This window comes from Haliaeetus albicilla, chromosome 23 (assembly GCF_947461875.1).
Source record: "Haliaeetus albicilla chromosome 23, bHalAlb1.1, whole genome shotgun sequence".
NCBI lineage: Eukaryota > Metazoa > Chordata > Aves > Accipitriformes > Accipitridae > Haliaeetus > Haliaeetus albicilla.
Window position 1 is genome coordinate 7,979,823 of NC_091505.1, and position 20,474 is coordinate 8,000,296.

Genomic DNA, 20,474 nt, shown 5'->3' on the forward strand with positions numbered 1-20,474 from the left:
TTAAAGTTATAGGAGCGAATTCCTCTTTATATGCGTTGGTCTGACCTGAACACAGTAGTTAAGATGCAGCATGGATCAAACCTGGAAGTTACTGATGAGTAGCCTACAAAGCAAATGGAACATACAGCTTTTGAACAGTGTGAAATCATGGCTGTTAGGTTTATTTGAAACTACAGGACACATTCTTGCACAGGTTTTAAAGGCTTTCTGGACCACAACTATTTAGCTGTCTTCAGATTGGTATGGACTGCTGTGAGAGAAGTCTCCTCTTAAAAAGTATGACAATAAAGTCTTTTTATGCCTGTTGTGATTCTTAAAATCCAAGAGCCAAGTCATCCTTTCCTACACAAACATCTGTGGGAGTGCAAAAGGCCTCCTGAATCCACGATTTTAATTTCAGTAGTTTTCTGCAGGCAGTGAGGAAGATAGATAAAGGCAAGTTCTGCAATCACAAAAAATGAGAGAGAGAATTATGGGCGGTACTACTGAGGTAGAAACCCTGAAAGCAGCTAGAATAAGACAATGCTTAACAATGGTAGTGGCATGTGGTTCCTAAACTGCCTTTGACAGCCAGATAAATCCTATAGTTCTAGGGTCCATGGCCTGTGCTTTTTGGGCTGTTGCTCACAGCCTCTGTATCTTTGCTGCTGGGGGAAAACTCATTCAGGCAGTGATTGATGAATGCATCCCTTCTTGGCAAAAGTCTTAGGTACATACTTGTGGTTCCATGGTGTTTAAATGAGACTTAAAAACACATCCTTCAAGTTAAGTGAGTTCTTCCAAGGTTTACTCATTGGGCAAAGGAGTAGAATAGAACAGAACAGTTGGAAGGGACCTATAATGATCACCTAGTCCAACTGCCTGACCAATTCAGGGAACTTCAGCCCATGTTTAACTGTTTTCTTGACCCCGGGGGCTTGGATATCCTCATACCTGTGACTTTCATCCCAGAGGCTGTACGTAGCCTTTTTATCCTGGTGTCTGACTTGCTCTATTAATGAGTATATAGCTGTAATGGTCTACAAGATTACTGCCTCCTGCTGTTTGCTATCATCACAGTGCCAGAGCTTTCTGCCCAGTAGTAAGTCAGATGATTCTGTTCACATCAAACATACAGGAAATACATGAAATAAGAGGCAGGCATTTCCAGTTAGAAATCTGTGAGATTAGTGCTATTTAGCCCATTCTGAGCAAACCAGATAAAGACTTAGATCTGCAGTTCCATGGAATTAGTTCTGGAAGCTCAGTCGATACTTCTTTCTTGATCCACAGACTTCCAGTTTTCTTCAAAATGAGTCTTTAAATATCTGTAGCTGTACCTCAAGTCACTTAGTGAGAAGGCAGACAGCAATTTTACTTATGCAAAACTCAAGTTCGCATTTGTCATACTAGAGCGCAGGAGTGGTTTTTTTATTTTATTTTTTTATTGGAGATATTGCAGAGCTCTCTTATGATACACATTGACAGGGTTTCCGGTAGCAGGCTTTCAAAAATAATTAGAGTGATGAATCATAATCAGAAATAAATGACTCTTACATCTATTAAGACAGTTATTTAAAAAATGTTTTGATGAATCATGCAAAAATGCTCACAAACAGCATTATACTTTTTCACAGATTATTTTTTGGTTTTCCTAAGTCTTATGAAAAGAGCTTGTGCTTTTAACACTTGAATTGAAAAAATATTTACAGCAGACATCATAAATGCTACACTGCAGTTCAGACAGGCAAAGTGGTGATGGTCCCCTGCTTTGCCATTTGCAAAACACGGTGAGGGCTTCAGATCTGTTCTATAAGCTCCCAATTTAAAAGTGTTCAGTCCTGGATCTTCAGTATGCTCCTTTTCTCCAAATCATTCATTTCCTTCAGTATAAGGGCAACATTGTATCTCAGTTCTTGAAACTTTGCAATTGGCACCTGAAACAGAATATTCAGGTTAGAAAACATGAAACATGTTAGGAACTTTAACTAGGGCATGCCTATGGATAGGGAACATTCCGCAGTGTCAGCCCAATCTCTCTTAAAATACTTTTTTTTTTTTTTTAAACTTAAGACAAAGGATTTGAGGTTAATAAAAGTCAGTTAATTCAACTAAATCATCTGGGTGAAAAGGAAGAGGAGAATGGGGGAAAACTAGAAATAACAGCTATGTAGTACATTTTCTATACTGGCTGATGTCAGAAAGAGAGTAATCCAGAATGTAAACTGATGGCTGCTGTGGTGAAGTAAGAGAGTCATGGATTGGAAGGAAAGACAAAAGACAGAGACACCTGGAAGGTTATGGAGCCTACACAATTCTCAAGCAACAAATTCCAGATATTCTGCTTGTCCAAACTTGCAGGAGAAAGGAATTGAGCCTCAAAGCAAAACACTGGGCAGCAACCTCAAGAGCAAAGAGGACATGGCACTGCCTATACACGGAAGGCAGAAGATTTTGATTAAATATACAAAATGTTTTCAACTGTGCAGGAGACTAATGGACTTTTCTTTACCATTTCAAGCCTGAGAAGCCAAATGGATGGAAATCTATTATCTGTTAAGACAGAGAACCACATCTGAGCACAGGCACAGACTGGGTGACACAGATTAACATCAGTGCAGCGCACAAATGCATGTGCTCACATGAGTACCAATAGCAGTCTAGCTAGTCCCAGGCTGCTCTGCAGAGCACTGCCTAATTTACTCTACTTCTCTGACTACACTGAAGACATGCAGTTCTTTTGACAGAGTCCCTTGTCATCCTTCTGCCTACTGTAGCAGAGATATCAATTATGTGAGAGGAATCCAACATCTGATTTGCATTTTCCATATGCATCAGAAATGCATAAAAAGGCATCGTGTCCTTTTCACTTTTGACATATACACAAGACTCGAAATGCTGCAGTTCCCATTGCTCTTTAAAAAATCTTCATTGTCAGAAGTCACACTGCGATTAAAAACCAAACCAAACCAAACCCAAGAGACCAAAGAGTGTTAACTTCTCCATGCAGCATACACATTTTAAAACTGTTCATAATGGAATTATCTTCTGGACTTACCATCTTACATAAGCCCTGTTAGTTAGCAGGACATTCTGAATGTGTCCGAATGAAAGGAAACTGAAGAGCTGAGGACTGTATTTGCTTGCTGTCATGGTTTAACCCCAGCCAGCAACTAAGCACCATGCAGCTGCTCACTCACTCCCCTCCCCACGCAGTGGGATGGGGGAAGAGAATCAGGAAAAAAAAAAGTAAAACTCGTGGGTTGAGATAAGAACAGTTTAATAGGACAGAAAGGAAGAAAATAATAATGATAATAGTAACAATAATAAAGTGACAACAACAACAACAACAATAATAAAAAAAAGAATTGGAATATACAAAACAAGTGATGCACAAAGCAATTGCTCACCACTTGCTGACCAATGCCCGGTTAGTTCCCGAGCAGCGATTCCCCCCCACCCCCCGCAACTCCCCCCAGTTTATATACTGGACATGGTGTCACATGGTATGGAATACCCCTCTGGCCAGTTTGGGTCAGCTGTCCTGGCTGTGTCCCCTCCCAACTTCTTGTGCCCCTCCAGCCTTCTTGCTGGCTGGGCACAAGAAGCTGAAAAATCCCTGACCTAGCACAAACACTATTTAGCAACAACTGAAAACATCAAGTGTGTTATCAACATTCTTCTCATACTAAATCCAAGACGTAACACTATACCAGCTACTAGAAAGAAAACTAACTCTATCCCAGCTGAAACCAGGACACTTGCATATGGTACCTTAAACAAAAACATAGGTTTATCCCAAAGAGCTACTAACTGCTGGAAGACCACTCGTCAGATACAGAAATCATGTTTACAGCCAGATCTTTGGCATTCAGATCTAAGCAGCAGCAGCAAAGAGCTGATTCTAAGAGAAGCACATTGTTTGCTACCTGGTATCGGCACTGCAGCGCATACTGGACAGGCACACTGACATATCTCCACTGCAGAATAGCAAAGGGTCTTCCACAGTCTTACAACAAAAAACCCCTGAAGCCAAACCAAACCAACCAGGAACAATGCCAGAAAGACCAAGACTTGACATTATATACCAGGAAATAAAGCCCCAAACCTAAACAGTAAAGAATATATACTTGTTTTTATTCGCACAAGTGAAACTTACCCTGTTATCAAGGGCTAACCTGAAGTCCATGGCATCATTTAAGTTCCATGGAGGACCTCAAACAGAGTGTATGGGATGCTTGGAGCTGAACTGTCCACAGAGGGGTGAATTTGATTTCCTGTGAAGTGACACCCTCAACACTTTGCAATGTAACACAGTTTGTGCCTTCCTCAATAGCTGCTGCCTTGTGAAGCATTGTAACAGCAAAATCAGTCCACCTCTTTCAACCCACAGTGCTTTGGTGCTTCCTCCAGACTACTACTAATACAAGAACTGAAGCCAAAATCTTTACAGAGTTCAAATGTAACAATGCCTGCTGTGCACTGAATTCCTGCATGCACCACCAGGTTATTTATAGAACAAATAGCATTCCTTTTCAAAGGTTAAAAATATGGCCATCTTCTGGCAAGCCTTTATGTACAGTGTCATAAATACTGCCACTGACTAATTCTGAGGTAAAAAGCAAAGAGTTTTTTATCACTTTCTTTCTAGCAGCAAGAACTGTACTGAAGAAAAAGAATAAAACTACCTCTGCCACAGAAGAGAACGTTACCATTCTCTACTAAATGTAGGAGGTTTAGAAGCGTATCGTACATTATATAAACTACCCCAGTAAATTTTCTGCCCTCAAGAGCCACCATCAGGTCTGAAGTTTACAGCTGATAACAAAACCATAATTTTTAATCAAACTAGATATTATGCAACAGTGCTTTTCAGTAATTAGTATTCTTCTAACAAATGAAGTTTCAGCAAAATGTGTGTAGGAACAAGGTACGAAATTATTTTGGTTGGCATTTCATTATATATATGTGGCTACACTGAACATGAAGGATTCCAAAGCAAACCAACCAATGATAATGCATTGTTTACAAAAGCTTTAATATTTTACATAGTAATTCAACTTTCTAAAAAGAACTTCAAGTGGTTTCTTTTTTTATTTATTATGGCAATCAGACTTACTTCAAAGCGATGAGCTGTCCCATCTGAAAGCTTCATCATCATTAGAATGGATGGTTGAAGTGCACGGGCCAGTGAACTGAAATTATTTACATTATTAGTATTACAACAATAGACATCAGCAGTGTGACGAGTACAGCATTGTACATTAACAATTTAAGATGTTCATGAAGGCTTTTAATAGAACATGAGTAATTTCAGTCACAGAGTTCTGTACCTGGCTGGCTGGCAACTCATGAACATAGGAGTCCTGTCCAATTTGAGAGTATTTGAGACTAGTATTTGTGTATTGAGACTAATTTTTTTAATATAGTTTAGTAACTGCAAGTTAGGAGTATTTTCATTTTACACAACAATCAGTTTAGTGGAACTATGATAGGGATAAAAGCTGACCAAGTACTGCTAGTAATAATGCACAGTTTTCTTATGCAGTTTATCATGTTGCATTAACCCTTTCCATCTCTTCATACTTTCAACTGCCACCTCATTTGGGGAATCAAGCTCTTCCAGTCTTCATCCTAAATTTGTGGGTTGTTATTTTATTTGATGACCCAAAGAGGGGAAACGAGTCATTCTTGTGCAGCTTCCATCAACTGATGTTGCCAAAGCCTGCTCAGGTACTGACAGGCATTACAGCCAGAAGCCATACCTCTTTGCAGAGGCTGTTACTGGATGATAAACAAGAAATCCCAGGAAGGAGGTTGACTGGAAAGGAAAGTAAGAGGAAGGAAAATAGAAAAGGATAATGTGTTGCTCCTGTGTTATTTGGAGAACAAATCATAGGATTTGCCTGCAGCTTGCAAGCATTGTGCCTGAGGATGTTTATCTGTCCATTTTGCTCTCTTATAGGTACAGATTTTTTCTGCATAGTGATACCTGTGTGGTGCTTACAGCACTGCTCATCTCAGAGTCACCTGAACTAGCACCTTGTGGCTGTTACAGTTTTCACTTAGGAGCCTTTTTTCTTGATTTCAGGAAGACTATCCCTGATTACCCATGGGCCTCTCAACTAAGGCAGCAAAGACACTGCACTCTCCCTCAGATGCAGGTATTCATGAATGCAATACAAAGTCACTCACACTAACAATTTACGCTACTGACAAATACTGGATCACCTTCCAATTTCTTTCACCCTGGTCTGTCTTGGTTAGAACTAGATAAAGACCAGGAACAGCACAGACAACAGGTTTCTGTTTCCTTCTGGCTGTAGCCAAAGATGCATCCCCCAGCTGCCTCTGCTGTGGCAGATGGCAAGAAGTTTTCACTGCAGGCAGGATGATCACAAAGGCCTTTACTCCTGTTTTGTGAAAGAAACTAGGAGGTAGATCAACAACCAGTTGCATAACTATGGCAGTGCTGTTCTGAAGCCTTTCTTTGTAGAATCTACAGCAGACTGTACAGGTGATGGAAAGTCATTTTATTTAACATGTGCAACATACAAATAATAGTCTACTTGAGAAGTTGAATAGATGATTTCCCTCCCTTGCTCCAGTGAAACTGAGAGCTTGGCTGGCTGCATGAAGCAAAATCCATCTAATTTATTCCATCATCTCCAAGGTCCTGTGGAGTTTTATCAGCTCCATTAAGTTTTAAAATATTGAAAGAGAGACTCAAACTTTGAGTGAAATGTTTCTAGCTTTAGCGATCAAAACAAATGAGGAGCCTAAAAAGTATCATTAGTAGAATATGAAGGCAGCAGCCTGTTGGCAGGTCCATGTTAACAGCAGTAACCTGTACATAAACTGACTTTACACTGTTCAGAACCCCCCCTCTGTATCTTACCATTTAATGCTACATGCCAATTGCCAACAGCAAGATACACTTTAACACTGTTAACATTTTTAAGCAGCACAAGAAGTCAGTTTAACCTTGGGCAAAATAATTTCTAGGGTCATGCAGGATTCTCTTTTATACCTTGTGGATATAGCTACGTCCACTCTCCACTTTAAGTCCTGGACACTTGGCAGCCTACTTCTTTGCATCAGAGCTGTGCCTTCTGAAGCAGGACGCCTACAGAGTAAATCAGAAGTGGGAGACTGAAATGCAAATTCATAAAAGAAACAACAGTCTAAAGAGAAAATAAGATTCAGCAGAACAAACCTGTCCAGAACTTGTTTCTCTCCTACATCTATCCTCATTTAGAGAGGTCTGAATGAGTGGAGGTTTTGTGTATTTAAGACAGCTGTGCTCACACTACCCACTTTTCCTATGCTCAACTATGGTCCATGCTAAAAAAAAAAAAGAGACCAAGTGACTCTGTGTAATTCCAGTAAACTGACGTCACTATAAAGTTTAGTAAATGTCATTGTGGTGGCTGGCATATATATTATTTCAATTATATGCAACTGTGAGGCATAGAAAGGGATCTGCAAAATGTATCTTTACCTTCATGCAGATCCAACAGGAACAAGCAACCAGGAACGAGACAGATGACTTGAGCAAAAAAGTTGGAATAAGATCACTGTGCTCCTTCAGCAGAAAGCATCTAGTATTAGCAAGCAGCAATGTTTGAAAATAGAATAGTATCAGAGTGCACTTTGAAGCATACTTTAAAAAAAAAATAAAATAATCACACAGTGGTTCTTGCTAATCCAACATAATTTACAAACTCTAAGTTCCTCACATAACGTTCACTGCCAACCCCAGCACAACCTTCAAGATGTTTTGTCTAGTCTAATGTGTAAGAAGCCAAGGACTTCATTTATTACTCATATTGCAGGAAGAATCAGGCTGATCAAGCCTCAGTTTATTTCTGTGAGGAAATACAGTTGACAGCAATTAAACTTCAGATGGTTGACAATCTTTAAAATTTTAACAGCTTCTTAAGCTCTGGGTAAGTAAACAAGCCAAATCTGATACAAAAACATAACAACCACCCATTTTTAGATATATATACAGAAGTATCTTCAGAATGAGGTCACTCAGCTGGTCCATTTGGGAGATAGTCTGGACTTCTGTGTTACTTACCCTTTTGTTTTGCTAAGCATCCCATGTCTCTGGAAGTTATTTACAGTACATTTCAAAGCTACTCCAGTACTCCCGTTAAGGGCAGGATAAGAAACATTACATCCTTTATCCATGGTGCTAGACATAATCTAATTACAGACTTTACATCAGAAAGGAATCCTCTCTGAAAAAATCCAGGACTGTAGGAATGGTAGTCTAACATCCCTACTCAGATTCTTGTGTGCAAGTTAGCTGGTGCCTTTAGAAACTGCCCAGAAAGATTAATGATTTGATAAGGTACACAGGACCGACAGGCCGAGATCCTCCAATACTCTTGCATTTACTCATGGCAACATAAGAAAGAATTCATCCTTTTTGGGGGGGTGGGGTGGTGGGTGCTGGATGGTGTCAGAAGTGACACATATTCCTAATAGTATGGTAAAGGAATAAGCAGAAAAAAATAGATCAGCTGGTTCTTACTCACTGTCAACTACTGGATAGGAAGTAGGTCACCACAGCTGGGTGCAACCATGAGGAGCTGGAGTCTAGAATGGTCATTAGCAGGATTAAACAATAAGAACAGGCCTTTCCCTTAGTAGCAAGCTGCTGCCAGAGTATTGCTTAATTTAGGGAATGCCTTAAAATAGCCGCACTGCTACCGCTTCCTTAAGACACGCTAACTCCCATCAATGGAAGATAATCCATTCAGTGCAGCACCAGCATTTTGGGGGAAGAAAGAGTAAACAGGAAGATGTTCTAGTTAGCAGTGGTGGGAAAAGTCAGCAATGCCCAAACAGAGGTGAAGCTTCTGAATATTGTTAAGCTATGGCATTTCTGTGGCCAAACCACAAAGCTTTAGTTCTGGTCAGGACTGCGCTTCAGTACCGTTCCCTCAGAAATTGTTGTGGCTTTTATAGCTTAGTTTAAGCTTCTGTCAGCACCTTCCCAGCTTGGACGAGATCGCAGCTGGAACTGCAAGAATCCTGTAAGGATGACAGAATGTGCATAGTGGCCAACATACATACAGAAATTACACAGGCCATTAAATCAAGCCATTGATTTCTAAGAGGAACAGCAAAATGGAGCAGAAAAGACTCAATGGATCTTATATCCAAAACCTATAGACTATAATCACATTTTGTAAACACTCTGTGCCAACAGCTGCAATATACTGTCAGCACATAGTGCAGAAGGCAGAAGTTAGAACAAGTAAAACACCACGGATCAGCTAGAAACCACCCAAATTATACGTGGAAAGGATGATACACCTGGTGACAAGAACATCATCTGCCAAAGGATGCAACACAAGAGCACTTGAAAATGAAAGATTAGAGAATTTGGACCAGCAGCTGACCTAACTATCAAAACTAAAGACAAATTCTGGATGGTTCCCTATACGCATAACGAGACATGCCTAGCAGGCCACTGAACAGGGAGAATGAATAAATTAGTATGTATGACATGCTGAAAAATGGCACACAGAACGCACCCTCCTGGTAGAAACTAAAGCTACACTATTTAAAAAAAAAAAAAAAAAAGCAGTACATTTATTACAAACATTCAAAGAGGGGGAAGTTAGGCTTATTCTTTCCCTTAAAAGAGAGGAGTTTTCATGCAGTTATTTGATGGTGTCAGTGTGGCAAGTTTTTGTTTCGTTTCAGTCTACATAGCTTGATGGAACTGTGGGGACACAGAAATACAAATGTCAAATTTCCAGTACTTCGGAGCTGTTGTTTAGTGAACAAAATTGCAAAAATAGGATAAGATGCCAGGAAAAGTATTGAAAATGGATTTTTCTGAGTTATCTAGCTCATACTGAATTTTTGATCAGATGCTAATACTTCACTTACCATCACAATCATATATATTTACAACTCAATAAGCATATGTATGATTCAGTGTTACATTTAAGATTATAAAAGCAGATCTGTCTAGAAATCAAATCTGAGGTGCTCTTCTCTGGTCTCAAAACACAGAGCGAGATTACACTGGATAATCACAGCTTTCGAAATGAGAAAAAGCTAAATTTTCCAGCATCGTGATTTCACAGTAAAAAACAATCATGCATGCTTCAAATGACATCTAAATTTATCCTCTTTCTCCACTGCAAACAATATTTCCACTTTGCAACCATGAATTTTGCATTCTTAACACCTATAATTCAAACAGAAGAGCAAAGAAAAGATGAGAAGGCTGAATTTATTTTTTACTCCAAGAACCTTTAGCTTTAAGCCAAGCTCCTAACCAAGGAAATGAAAAATATTTTTAACTTTGGTAGCAGCATTCAGACTCTTGTGAGGGTAACTGAAATACCACAACTATGATTATCAGGATTCCATGCAGAATATCTGGAGCAGCATTGGGTTAGTAATCCTATGTGCTGAGTGACCTCAAGTTTCAAGAAGGAAAGTTTTGCATATGCAGAAAGTCCAAGCAATTTCTAAATGTAGAATAAGCTAAATATGGCTGAGCAGAGAACCATATAGAAAAAACGAATCCCTAGAATGGACAAAAGAGAGATGCGATTCAAAAAGTTCTTGATTTAATACTTTCTCTGGAGCTACTGACATATACTGCTTAGACAATTAATTACAGCTAGCAGAGCAGTTGATATTGCATAGGTGTCAAGTCACCCAGTGTGAATTCCCAATTCAACTGTACATTAAGACTTGATTAAATGCTATCTGAGAAAGCTTCCACGAACCACAGCATGTAGAAGGCATATGTAGCTTGCCTCTCAACAAAGCAAGTCTTTCACTTCTGCTCTAACTTGTGATGATGATGATGATAAAAGTGCTTAGTTCTGCACCACATTTTTTATCTGTAGGTATTGATGCACCTTACAGAGTCTATAGAACATTATAAAAACTGATGGGTGATGATCACAGAAAAATTTAAAATTGGCATGAAAGCTACTTACTGCATATATAGCCATGCACGATGGACATCATGTTATGTTGATTCAAAATAATGGGACAAATCTTGTTCTCATCAATTTAGAGAATTTTGCTGTTCCTTCAATAGGCCTGGGATTTTTTGTCAGCAGAGCTCTGTGCAACCCTGCTGGTTACACAATGCATGATACATGAAGACACTAACCTGTTACCAAAGACTATACTGCAAAAGTCCACAATGAAATCTTCTGGTATCCTTAAAGAGAAAAGCATACAAAAGAGTTAAGTTTTTTTGTAACCACAAATATATGGCCTTAGCTAAAAAAAAAAAAAAAAAAAAAAAAAAGACCCAACCTATTATAGAACACAAAAAATGTGTCAACTTTTTCCATCTTCCGTTGCTTAAAACTGCCATCAGCTCTTACGTAAGCACTTCAGTCCTGTCCTACCTAGCATGGCAACAGTGAGTTTCAAAAGAACCCAGTATTTGCTTAACTTCTCTCAGTAAAGTTGAGAAAAGTTTTACTGATGGCTCTGACAAGTGCAGAAGGCAGGCCAGCAATGCATACTTTCAAAAATCCTAAACATACACATTTCATTTCACTGTCACCTGAAGGGTCATGAAAAGAAGACAGAATGGATTGCTCCCTCAAAAGTAAAAACAGAGGCCCTTGTAGCTAAGATTACTTACAAAAGGAGCATATCTAACATGGGGAGGACAAGCATAAATTTGATGGGGACCGTGAGAACTCGTCAAATAGATTAAGTCACACTACACCCACCCTATGCCTCTCCACTACTTTACCATTCCTCCGACACTGTTGTTGCCTTACGAACAAGCTGCTGTTAATTTTCTGTTCAATATATCAGGCTGTGAATTGCAAAGTCTGCAGAGCAAACACTATCCGTTCAGCTGCCTTTGTCACAGGGACAGTAACCTCCTACAGAGAGGCAGGTTAGACAAGTGGGAGAAATAACCATTTGTGCTGCCAGTTAAATCCAGCAGTCAACATGAATCAGTGCCCAGAGACATTACTCACCAGTGGCTAGAGATACACAGCGGTATATCAAAGAAAAATCAAAGCAAACAATGAAGTTACCTGTCCTAAAGGGCTTACAGTGTCTAATGATGGGAGAAAAAACAACTCATCAACTCACACAGTGGGAAGATGAAACAGCAGTTATTAGAGCTTGAATTCTTAATGGAAGAAGTGGGGTTAAAACACATTTTTAAATGGTGCTTGGATAAAACTGAATTCATATTAGCAAGGTAGTTATCTGAGGCAAACTGGGAAGCGAGGAGGAGGAACTAGACAGTGCTTTTTTGGCTCCATGTGTCTTTCTTTCAGAAGAGACAAGACTATTTCTGCAAACATTACTTATACTTTCTGTGCAAGTGTATCACTTAACCCATCCTGATGATGACCGAACATCCTCTGTATGTAGTAGCATAGCTGGAGACAGTGGGTTGCAATATGATTATTATGATACCTATCACAATGCTTGCTCGGCTGCAAGAGTGTTACTGAAACAGAAGCATTAATGCTACCTTTGAGCTTGCATTATTTTTGCTGTGCAGTTAATGATTTTGCTGAAAATTCTGTTCCTGGCTCAAGCAGCTTACATGAGGCCTGTCACACGCTAAGCAGATCAGACACAGATCATGGCACAGCTCAGGCCTGAGCTACAGTTGGCAATCAGTTTTCAAAGGAACATTCTGCAGAAGGGACTCAAACGGCAAGGAAGAAGGTGTGAGGATGCCTCAATCCCACGTTATTGGCCTGAGACAAAGTTATTAAACAACCTGTGAGGAGAAGGAAAAAATAGCACCCACAATTTAGAGTGAATTTATTCTCACCGGCTCAGCCAGTCAGGCCAAAAAATAGGGGATATAGAATGGCAACCCTGTGATACCAACAATACTGATCTAATTAATCAGAAGTGGGCATGTCTCCCAGCCTCTCTCTCCACCAAAACTAGAAGCTGAGATCAGTGCATCACCAGGGAATTGAGAATTACAAGACTTTATAAGGGTGGAATTAGTCCAATCTTCAGCTTCACTGAAGGAAACAAAATGGAATGCAGGAGAGGTGAAAAAAAGGTAACCTGGGTCAGAGCTCAAACTTTTAAAAGACACAACAAAAAAAGGGAAATAAGCCTTTTCTGCCTTAAAATGCAAAATACCTGCCCAAACACTGGGTGCCAATAATGCCAAGACACTGCTGTTCAACCAATTATGTGTTCTTCATGCACATGGTCACAGGATGACCTACAGAAGTCACTGCAGAAGGACAAGTGTCTGAATGTAATTATTAGGTGCCTTAAAAACGAGCAGGTATTTCATCTCCAAACCCAAGTGCATGGGGAAACATAGGAAGTGACATTTCCCATAGGAATCAAAGATGCTAAAGGTGCTACCAAATTTACTAAGTATCATAGCTTGAGAGTAGAATAAGCTATTTAGTCTTCTAAAAGTTTAGCCACAAGGTGAAGAGAGCTACTCACAGGAAATAAGACTGTCAGAGATGGAAGTCAGGAAGAGTCCCAACAATGTGAGAATCATGGGAGCATAGCAGCAACGAGCAGCACATAAAACATACAAGTCTGCAAGCAACACAAATGCAGTTACCTGAACTATTGCTGCTATATCAGTCATGTTAACCAGAACAAGATAAAAAAGATTTATGCAGATACAAAAGATATAAAAAAGATCACCCAGACTGAAAAGCATCTTCATAGTTCCATGCATAAACCATAAAGTCAGGAAAAAAACCCCAAAGCCAAATATACAAAAGTGTAAGGCATTAAAGTGCGGTCAAATGACAAGGACAGGGGCCTGGGAGTCGGTATTTCCAGATACAGCCAGTGTACACAGCTGGCCCAACCAGTGACATCTGGCCCTCCTGTATACCAGCTTTCTCCACTGCTCAGAGGAATATTCACCCATCCCCAGGGAACTTGGCATGGAGCTTTTAGTACTCTTCATTACTCCTTAATCACACTGAACACATTCTGTGTGCACCTCAAGGAACACCAACTCCCACTGGGTCAAAAGCAATTCATCGGTTTCTTACTGACCTACTTTAACCTGGGTGTAAACTCCATGACGTGGCAGAGGAAGCAGCTTGCATTTTAGCTCACAAGACAAAAGGCAGGCCGAACTCCAGCACTGAGCTGCAGACAAAATTGTATCAACTAGCAAGGCACCTTTCATCATGGCCCCAATTACACCCTTCACTGATTACATCCCAATTACATGTCTAAATCTGCAGCTTTAATTTGCCTGAAGTTGCTCATAAAGTAAATTATGCTTATAAGTCTGCAGAACAGTCCGAGGAGAAAGCCAATGTGCAGGTTAATAGACAAATAAGGATGAAAAAAGACAGAATTAGAAACATATCTACCTATTTCTCCTAGGCAGCAATCAGAATGCTAAGAATTATGGGAAATTAGTATTTTAAAATAATTGAGCCTTGGTGCAGAGGTTTCTCTATAGATGAAAATATCAACTGCTGTTATTCTCTCATTGCTACTGAATATGGAAATAAGGGAAAACCTATAAAGATTATTAGCATTTGATGTCTAGCTTTTAGGATATGAACTTCTATTCAGAGATACTCTGAACAGTCTGATACAGAGTTTGACTAAGTCTGTAACAAACGTTATCTTGGATGACGGGCAGGAGAGATCATAGCTGAACAAGGTGGTAGGATTTCATGAGCGTTATATCATTGGCCTTTCAAAGAAGAAAAAAAGTAGGGCAGTTTCTTAGCTTCTGAGATGTTACCACTGTCTTACCAAACACGTTAAAAAATACTGCAGGGCAAGGTGGGGATGGCAGAGAGAAGGTCACTCACATTTGCATAACCTACATTACAACTAAATTAGACCAATCTCCTCAGCATGTGAAATTTACTGCTCATGCTCAGTGCTAAGTCAAGTCTTACACAACACCTGTTTTTTTCCTCTGGCTTCACATGACATTTGGCAACAGATGTATTATGTGTTATTTACAGGTAATTTTTATACCAATTTTGTTGTGTAGAAAAGTTGATTGGGGGAAGCAGTTACATAAAAGTTATGAAAAAACAAACAGATTAAAAAACCAGGCATAAACAGCCATACCTGAGCTCCTTTAGGTCTTCCTTAAAAACCTAGAAAGACAAGGAAGGTGAAATTTTACAGGATGTAGTCTTGAAAGATCGTTTCTTACCTAGTGAATTAATAGTGGTTACTTGCTTGATATCTCTCCCCAAAAGTTTTAGTCTCGAGTGCCAGTAGTTTTGAAATTACGGGTTACGTATCTAGAAGAAATTCCAGAAGTGCTCAATCAAGTTGTGAGAAACTGATCTTAAAGACCTAAATCTCTTGGAAGCCTTTATTTTTGAAAACAACATCTCTGCCATTTCTTTTATGTAGCTATCCATAACATATTCTTCTTTTAGTGTAATTTTGTGCCCTTGTTCTCAAATAAGTTTTGCAGTAACTTGTTTAAACTATGACAACAGAAAGGAAGTGGCAAAAGATAAGCTCTGAATACTAAAAGCATACTTCCACTTAGTTTCCTGAAATAGATGAGCTTTTCCAGTATGCCTGGGTAAATATGAAAACAGTATCTTAAACAAGAGAGAGATGCTGGAAGCCCAGAATTGGTTCACTCACATAAAGATAAAATGAAGAAAAGAAAAAATGTAAGGTAAAGTAACATGAAAAGGAAAGAAAATAGCCATGAAAAAGGGATAGGGGTTGGGAACATGGCAGATGCATACATATTCATACAGAACATCCATAGCATAAGCAGAAATAGCACTTTCTCCCAATTTCCGCTATATTGTTCTGGCCATAAGACCTTCCTTCCTCTATAGCAGAAGTATGAAGAAAGGCAGGCAAACAAATATGAGAAACTGTAAGTGTGGACAAAATGAGCGGTATGTGTGAATGCATAGTTAGGGTAAGAGGGAGTTCATGCCAATGAAATAACACTTTGCAATGGTTTCTTCTGGGGTTTTAAGAGTGAAAACAAACATGCACAGTAAACAAGATGCTGAAGCAGAAAAAGATACAGAAATCTCTTTCCCAAAGCTTAAGTACTCTTCCAAAGAGCTCACTGTAAATCTACGCAACAAGTAAAATAAAATCGTCTAGCTTTTTATTGGTTTCTTCCAACCACTTTAACTTGGAGCAACATTTTTATGTGCAGCTCCCCACCCTGGCAAATAGGGTTTAGATGGTAACTCGCGTCTGACACAGCTTTTAACTTATCAGGACTCCAAGTATTCCCAGAACTTACTTCTTGTTTGAAAGTTGATAAGGGGAGTCTCAATGCTTCTCGGAGAAGGGTATACATGCCAGAAATGAGGAAAGCAAGTTGCTCTTCTGAGAGATTAGTGCTTTCTGCAATCAGCTTGACAGATTCCTTGCAGTCTTTTCCTTCCAATGCATTAACAGTGACTGTTAATAATAATAAGAAAGAAAAGCAGGATCGCTTTAAAAAGAGGAAGACCTGGAAACCTTGAACATTAACATAAACACATCTATGATTTTACTTGACTCAACGTACTGATGTTTTTCCTGATGTGAAATTGTCACTTCAGGTCTCTCTAAATACATCTGATCATCCATCACCACAGGTCAGTCTCAAAACACTTTACCAAGAGAACTTCAATGGATTAAGCTTTTGCATTGTAAAATTGAAGCTGTTTTCCCTGTTGAAATTTGTTCCAGTGGGATAATGCAAAAAAGGTAAAAAAATTCATCACTCATGAGTACAAATCCAACTTGAGCTTCTATCAGCAAACTTGTTCACATCAGGAGTCTGCTTACAGCTTAATTACACTTCTGATACACAGGATAAGAGAGGATTGAGAGAGTAAACAATTCAACACTGGTCTCCAACTTTTTACATAATTTATTTATCTTGCAACGTCAGCAGAGACAGGATTAAATGAGCAAGGAGACAAAACTAAACCTTCAAGTCTTGTAGTTTGCACAACTGCTGATAATAAAAACTTGAAAGAAAATTACTGTTAACCCATGTGGCAATATTACACACTAATAACTGGTCTGGGTTTATCTCAGTCTTCATCATTCAGTTATTCTTCCTTTTTCCGTATATGCACTGGCTTATATAAATTTCTGTTGTCATGTCAGCCTCTGTCCTGCACTCTGATCAGTCTGGATGGTCTGCCGGAGCCACAGGAAGCCCCACTGTGGATAAAAAAAGGCTACTGACACAATCCCATTGCAGGATAGCATCATTAGATTAGTCATAATGAGCCACATTAGTGCTGTGAATAAAACAAGAAAAGTTAAAAACGTTCACCAAGTGTTATTGGAAGCCAACACTAAGAAATTAGCTTAATACCAATGTTTGGGGGGGGCGGGAAGGGAAAGAAAAAGTTTTAATCATACTGCCAGCCTTCCTTTTGGTATTAGGTGAGTTCTACTGGCTACTATCTTCTAATTCTGGATAAATTCTCTTTGCTTTTCACATTTTTAAATGCACACCAAATTCAGTGGCAAGTCTTGCATCATTCACGTGGCTGACTCAATTTGTCTGGTACTATCTGCATGGCAGATTTCGCACAGAGTAGCTAGGATGTGCAAGGTGCTAGTACCAACCTGTCTGAAAAAGGCTCTGCTCTACAACAACAAAACTGACTTTGAAAAGAGTCTACTGGAAAGGCCAAATACAGATCAGCACCGAGGGCTGTCTATTAGAGCATGCACAGAGCAGGAAACAGGTTGCTGTCTACTTGCCTACTTAAATACAACTTTGATCTTTTTCTTCAAAGAACAACAGGTTGCTTATAGTTTTTAACTAGACAGCTTTAATGACAGTATTGGTCTTTCTGTTGATGAACCCTAATAACTGCTTAAAAATCCATGTCTTCTTTTATAACCTACTTGCATTACCCTAGAATACAAGATTTTTTACTCAGTATAGCTCAGGGAACTCAGAAGTATCAGCTGTACCAACATTTCCAACAGTCAATCTGAGGGAGGGGAAAAAAAAAAAAAAAAGAATAACCCAAAAACTTCCCAAGAAAATCTTACTGCTGGGTCATTCGTGCCTAGTAGATGATGCCTGCGGTCTCAAACTTACACCTGCAGTTTAGCAGAGCCTGCAATAACACTGGCTGGATAACCCTGTGACAATGGTATATGCAGTTTTTACATTGTGAACTGAGCAGGCATATGAAGCAGTACCTGGGTTTTTATATTATTTAGCAACAGAGTAACAGCGACAGCCTCAAAAAACTAACTTGGTGCAAGTGCCAGAGCAATTTAGATACACTCTGCTGAAATCCCTCATGTCTTCAGAGACTACTGAACCTTCAAAGGAAAAACCGCTGTCCTGCAAACTGTTAATCACAGACCAGCAAGAGCAGAAGACGACGGGAGATTTCTGCCAGCTCTGCATCACCTGGACGCTGTCTCCATCCGCTGGCGGACGCGGGCACTTGGGTGAATCAGCGCGGCAGGCACCTGCCCTGGCTGCAGAGGCTTTCGAAGGGCTGTTTGCTCCCCCTACGGTAGGAAGCATTTATTGTACACCTAAATGCAGGCGGTAATTTACACCGGAATTAAACCCAGATGGGGTTTAGGAGACCGCCAGGCTTCCTGACACTGATATGACTTTTCAGTCTCCGTTGTTCCTGCACTAGACAGCAAATATGGTTCAACATCTGTATTGACTTTTGTCCCAAATGCCTCTGCCTATACGTAGCTTTATTATTTTCAATTATTATAAGGCAACCCTGGATACATCGCTCCATTTTTTGACACTGTGCAGCAACAATTTTAAGGACAAACCAGCTACCAGATGCTTTGAGTCCTTACTGGCTCAAGTCAAGAAAAAAGCCTGAAAGGAAGTTAGCTGAGAGAACGAGCACGTTAAGGATTGCAGCACTACGCCGTGCTGTGCAGCAGTCGGTCCCCTCTCAGCTAGCCACAAACAAGCCGTGCTTTCACCCCGCTAATCAACTTTTCTCTTTGATTACTCTGTGATTATTTCGCATACAATAATTTACTCAACTGAGTAACTCCGATTTTGGCGGTCAAAGGTGCCGTGAGAAGCCTCCCAAGCAAAAATCAAATCAATCGTGTTCAGTCTTACAGCCCCGCCTTCAGTAAGACACCTGCACTTTGAGGTTCCTTTATTTTCTCCTGCACGTTATGAAAACACCCGTGGGGTCTCTGACTTTCACATGCCCTGACAGCGACTTGACCGCTGGCTCTGGGATGAGGGAGGAATGACTTTCACAGCGCTCAGTGTCAGTCTGGGGGCCGCCCACAGCTGCAAAAGTCCGTACCCCATTCTCACAGGTTTTACAGCGTTTTAGAATACAACCAAGGAAACCCGCCGTTGTATTTAACCCTCAGCTTTAGCTTCCCGCCGGGAAAAGCAAGGGGAAGCGTCCCGGGAGAGCTGCGGCCCTGCCCAGGCGCGGCAGAGCGGAGCAGGCCCCCTCCGGCTGCCCTTGCCTTCCTCGAGGAAGGCGGCGCCCGCCCGTCGGGTCTGGCCGGGAAATCCCTCCCGTCCCTCCGCGGCGGGGCAGCGAGGGCCCCGGGGCAGGGCGAGCCCCGGCGGCGTGCCGAGGACAGGCCACGCTCGGGCCCTACCTTTGAGGAGCCGCCGGAAGGTCTCCTGCCCCACGTCCTGCACGCCCCGGGCCATGGCCTCCACCTCGGCCGGCACCCGCGGCCCCAGGAAGCCGCCGCCGCCACCGCGGCCCCCGCCGCTCTCGCCGTGCCCGTAGGCCGCCGCCGCGGCCTTGCCCGCCGCCACCGCCGCCGCCATGAGCAGCGCGGCCCCGGCTGGCGCTGACGCGCGGGGCGGCGGGCGGGGCCGCGTGCTGGGGGCGGGGCCGCGTGGGCCGCCCTCCGTCCTCCGCCGCGGCAGGGGGCGCCGTGTCGTCTCGCCGTAGAAGGGCCGGCGCCGGAAGGAGCTCGCCGCGCCGGTCGCCAGCCTGAGGCGCGTCCCGGGACCGGTCGCTGATGGCGGCGCTGGCGGCTCGGCCGCTGCGTGCGTGAGGCGCTCGCCTCCCTCTTCCTTCTCCTTCTCCCGCCGCCATGACCGAGGAGCCGTACGAGAAGTTCCTGGCCCCCGAGGAGCCGTGCCCGCTGCTCTCGCATCAGCACCCGCCGCGGGGCGGCAGCTTGAGCCTGAGCGAGGAGGGCTGCCTGGACGTCAGCGACTTCGGCTGCCAGCTCTCGTCCTGCCACCGCACCGACCCGCTGCACCGCTTCCACTCCAACAGGTCCGGCCGCGGCTCCGCGGGGCCCGGCGGACCGCGGGCGGCTGGGCCGCGGCGGCTCCGTGATGCCGGGGGTGACGGGGGCCGGGCCGGGGCTGAGGCGGCCGGAGGCGCGACGGCGGCGGCGGCTGCCGCCCCTCGCCGGGGGCCCGTCGGGGCTGCCCGTGAGGCAGCGGCGGGGTCGGGGCTGCCCGTGCTGCCTGCCCCCGCTCCCCTGCCCGCTGCCGGCCTGGGGGGGTGGCCGCGCTCCGGCTGCGGCTGCTGCGGGCAGCCCGCCCG

The 20,474-nt window shown here is 42.1% G+C and overlaps 2 protein-coding genes across 2 annotated transcripts in view; one reads left to right on the forward strand and one right to left on the reverse strand.

Annotated features, from left to right (window-relative positions):
• On the reverse strand, positions 1-20,012 carry COMMD5 (COMM domain containing 5). Its single transcript, XM_069811103.1, is given in 8 exon segments — positions 1-1,916; positions 5,099-5,174; positions 7,010-7,105; positions 11,141-11,191; positions 15,061-15,089; positions 16,226-16,386; positions 19,561-19,738; positions 19,740-20,012. Coding segments are annotated over 8 exon segments (966 nt in total). The 3' UTR covers positions 1-1,814.
• The window catches only part of FAM199X (family with sequence similarity 199, X-linked), a 13,429-nt gene continuing 12,965 nt past the window's right edge, over positions 20,011-20,474 (forward strand). Inside the window, exon 1 of the mRNA XM_069811102.1 lies at positions 20,011-20,198. Within this exon, the coding sequence (XP_069667203.1) occupies positions 20,011-20,198 (188 nt within the window). The remainder of the gene's footprint in view (positions 20,199-20,474) is intronic.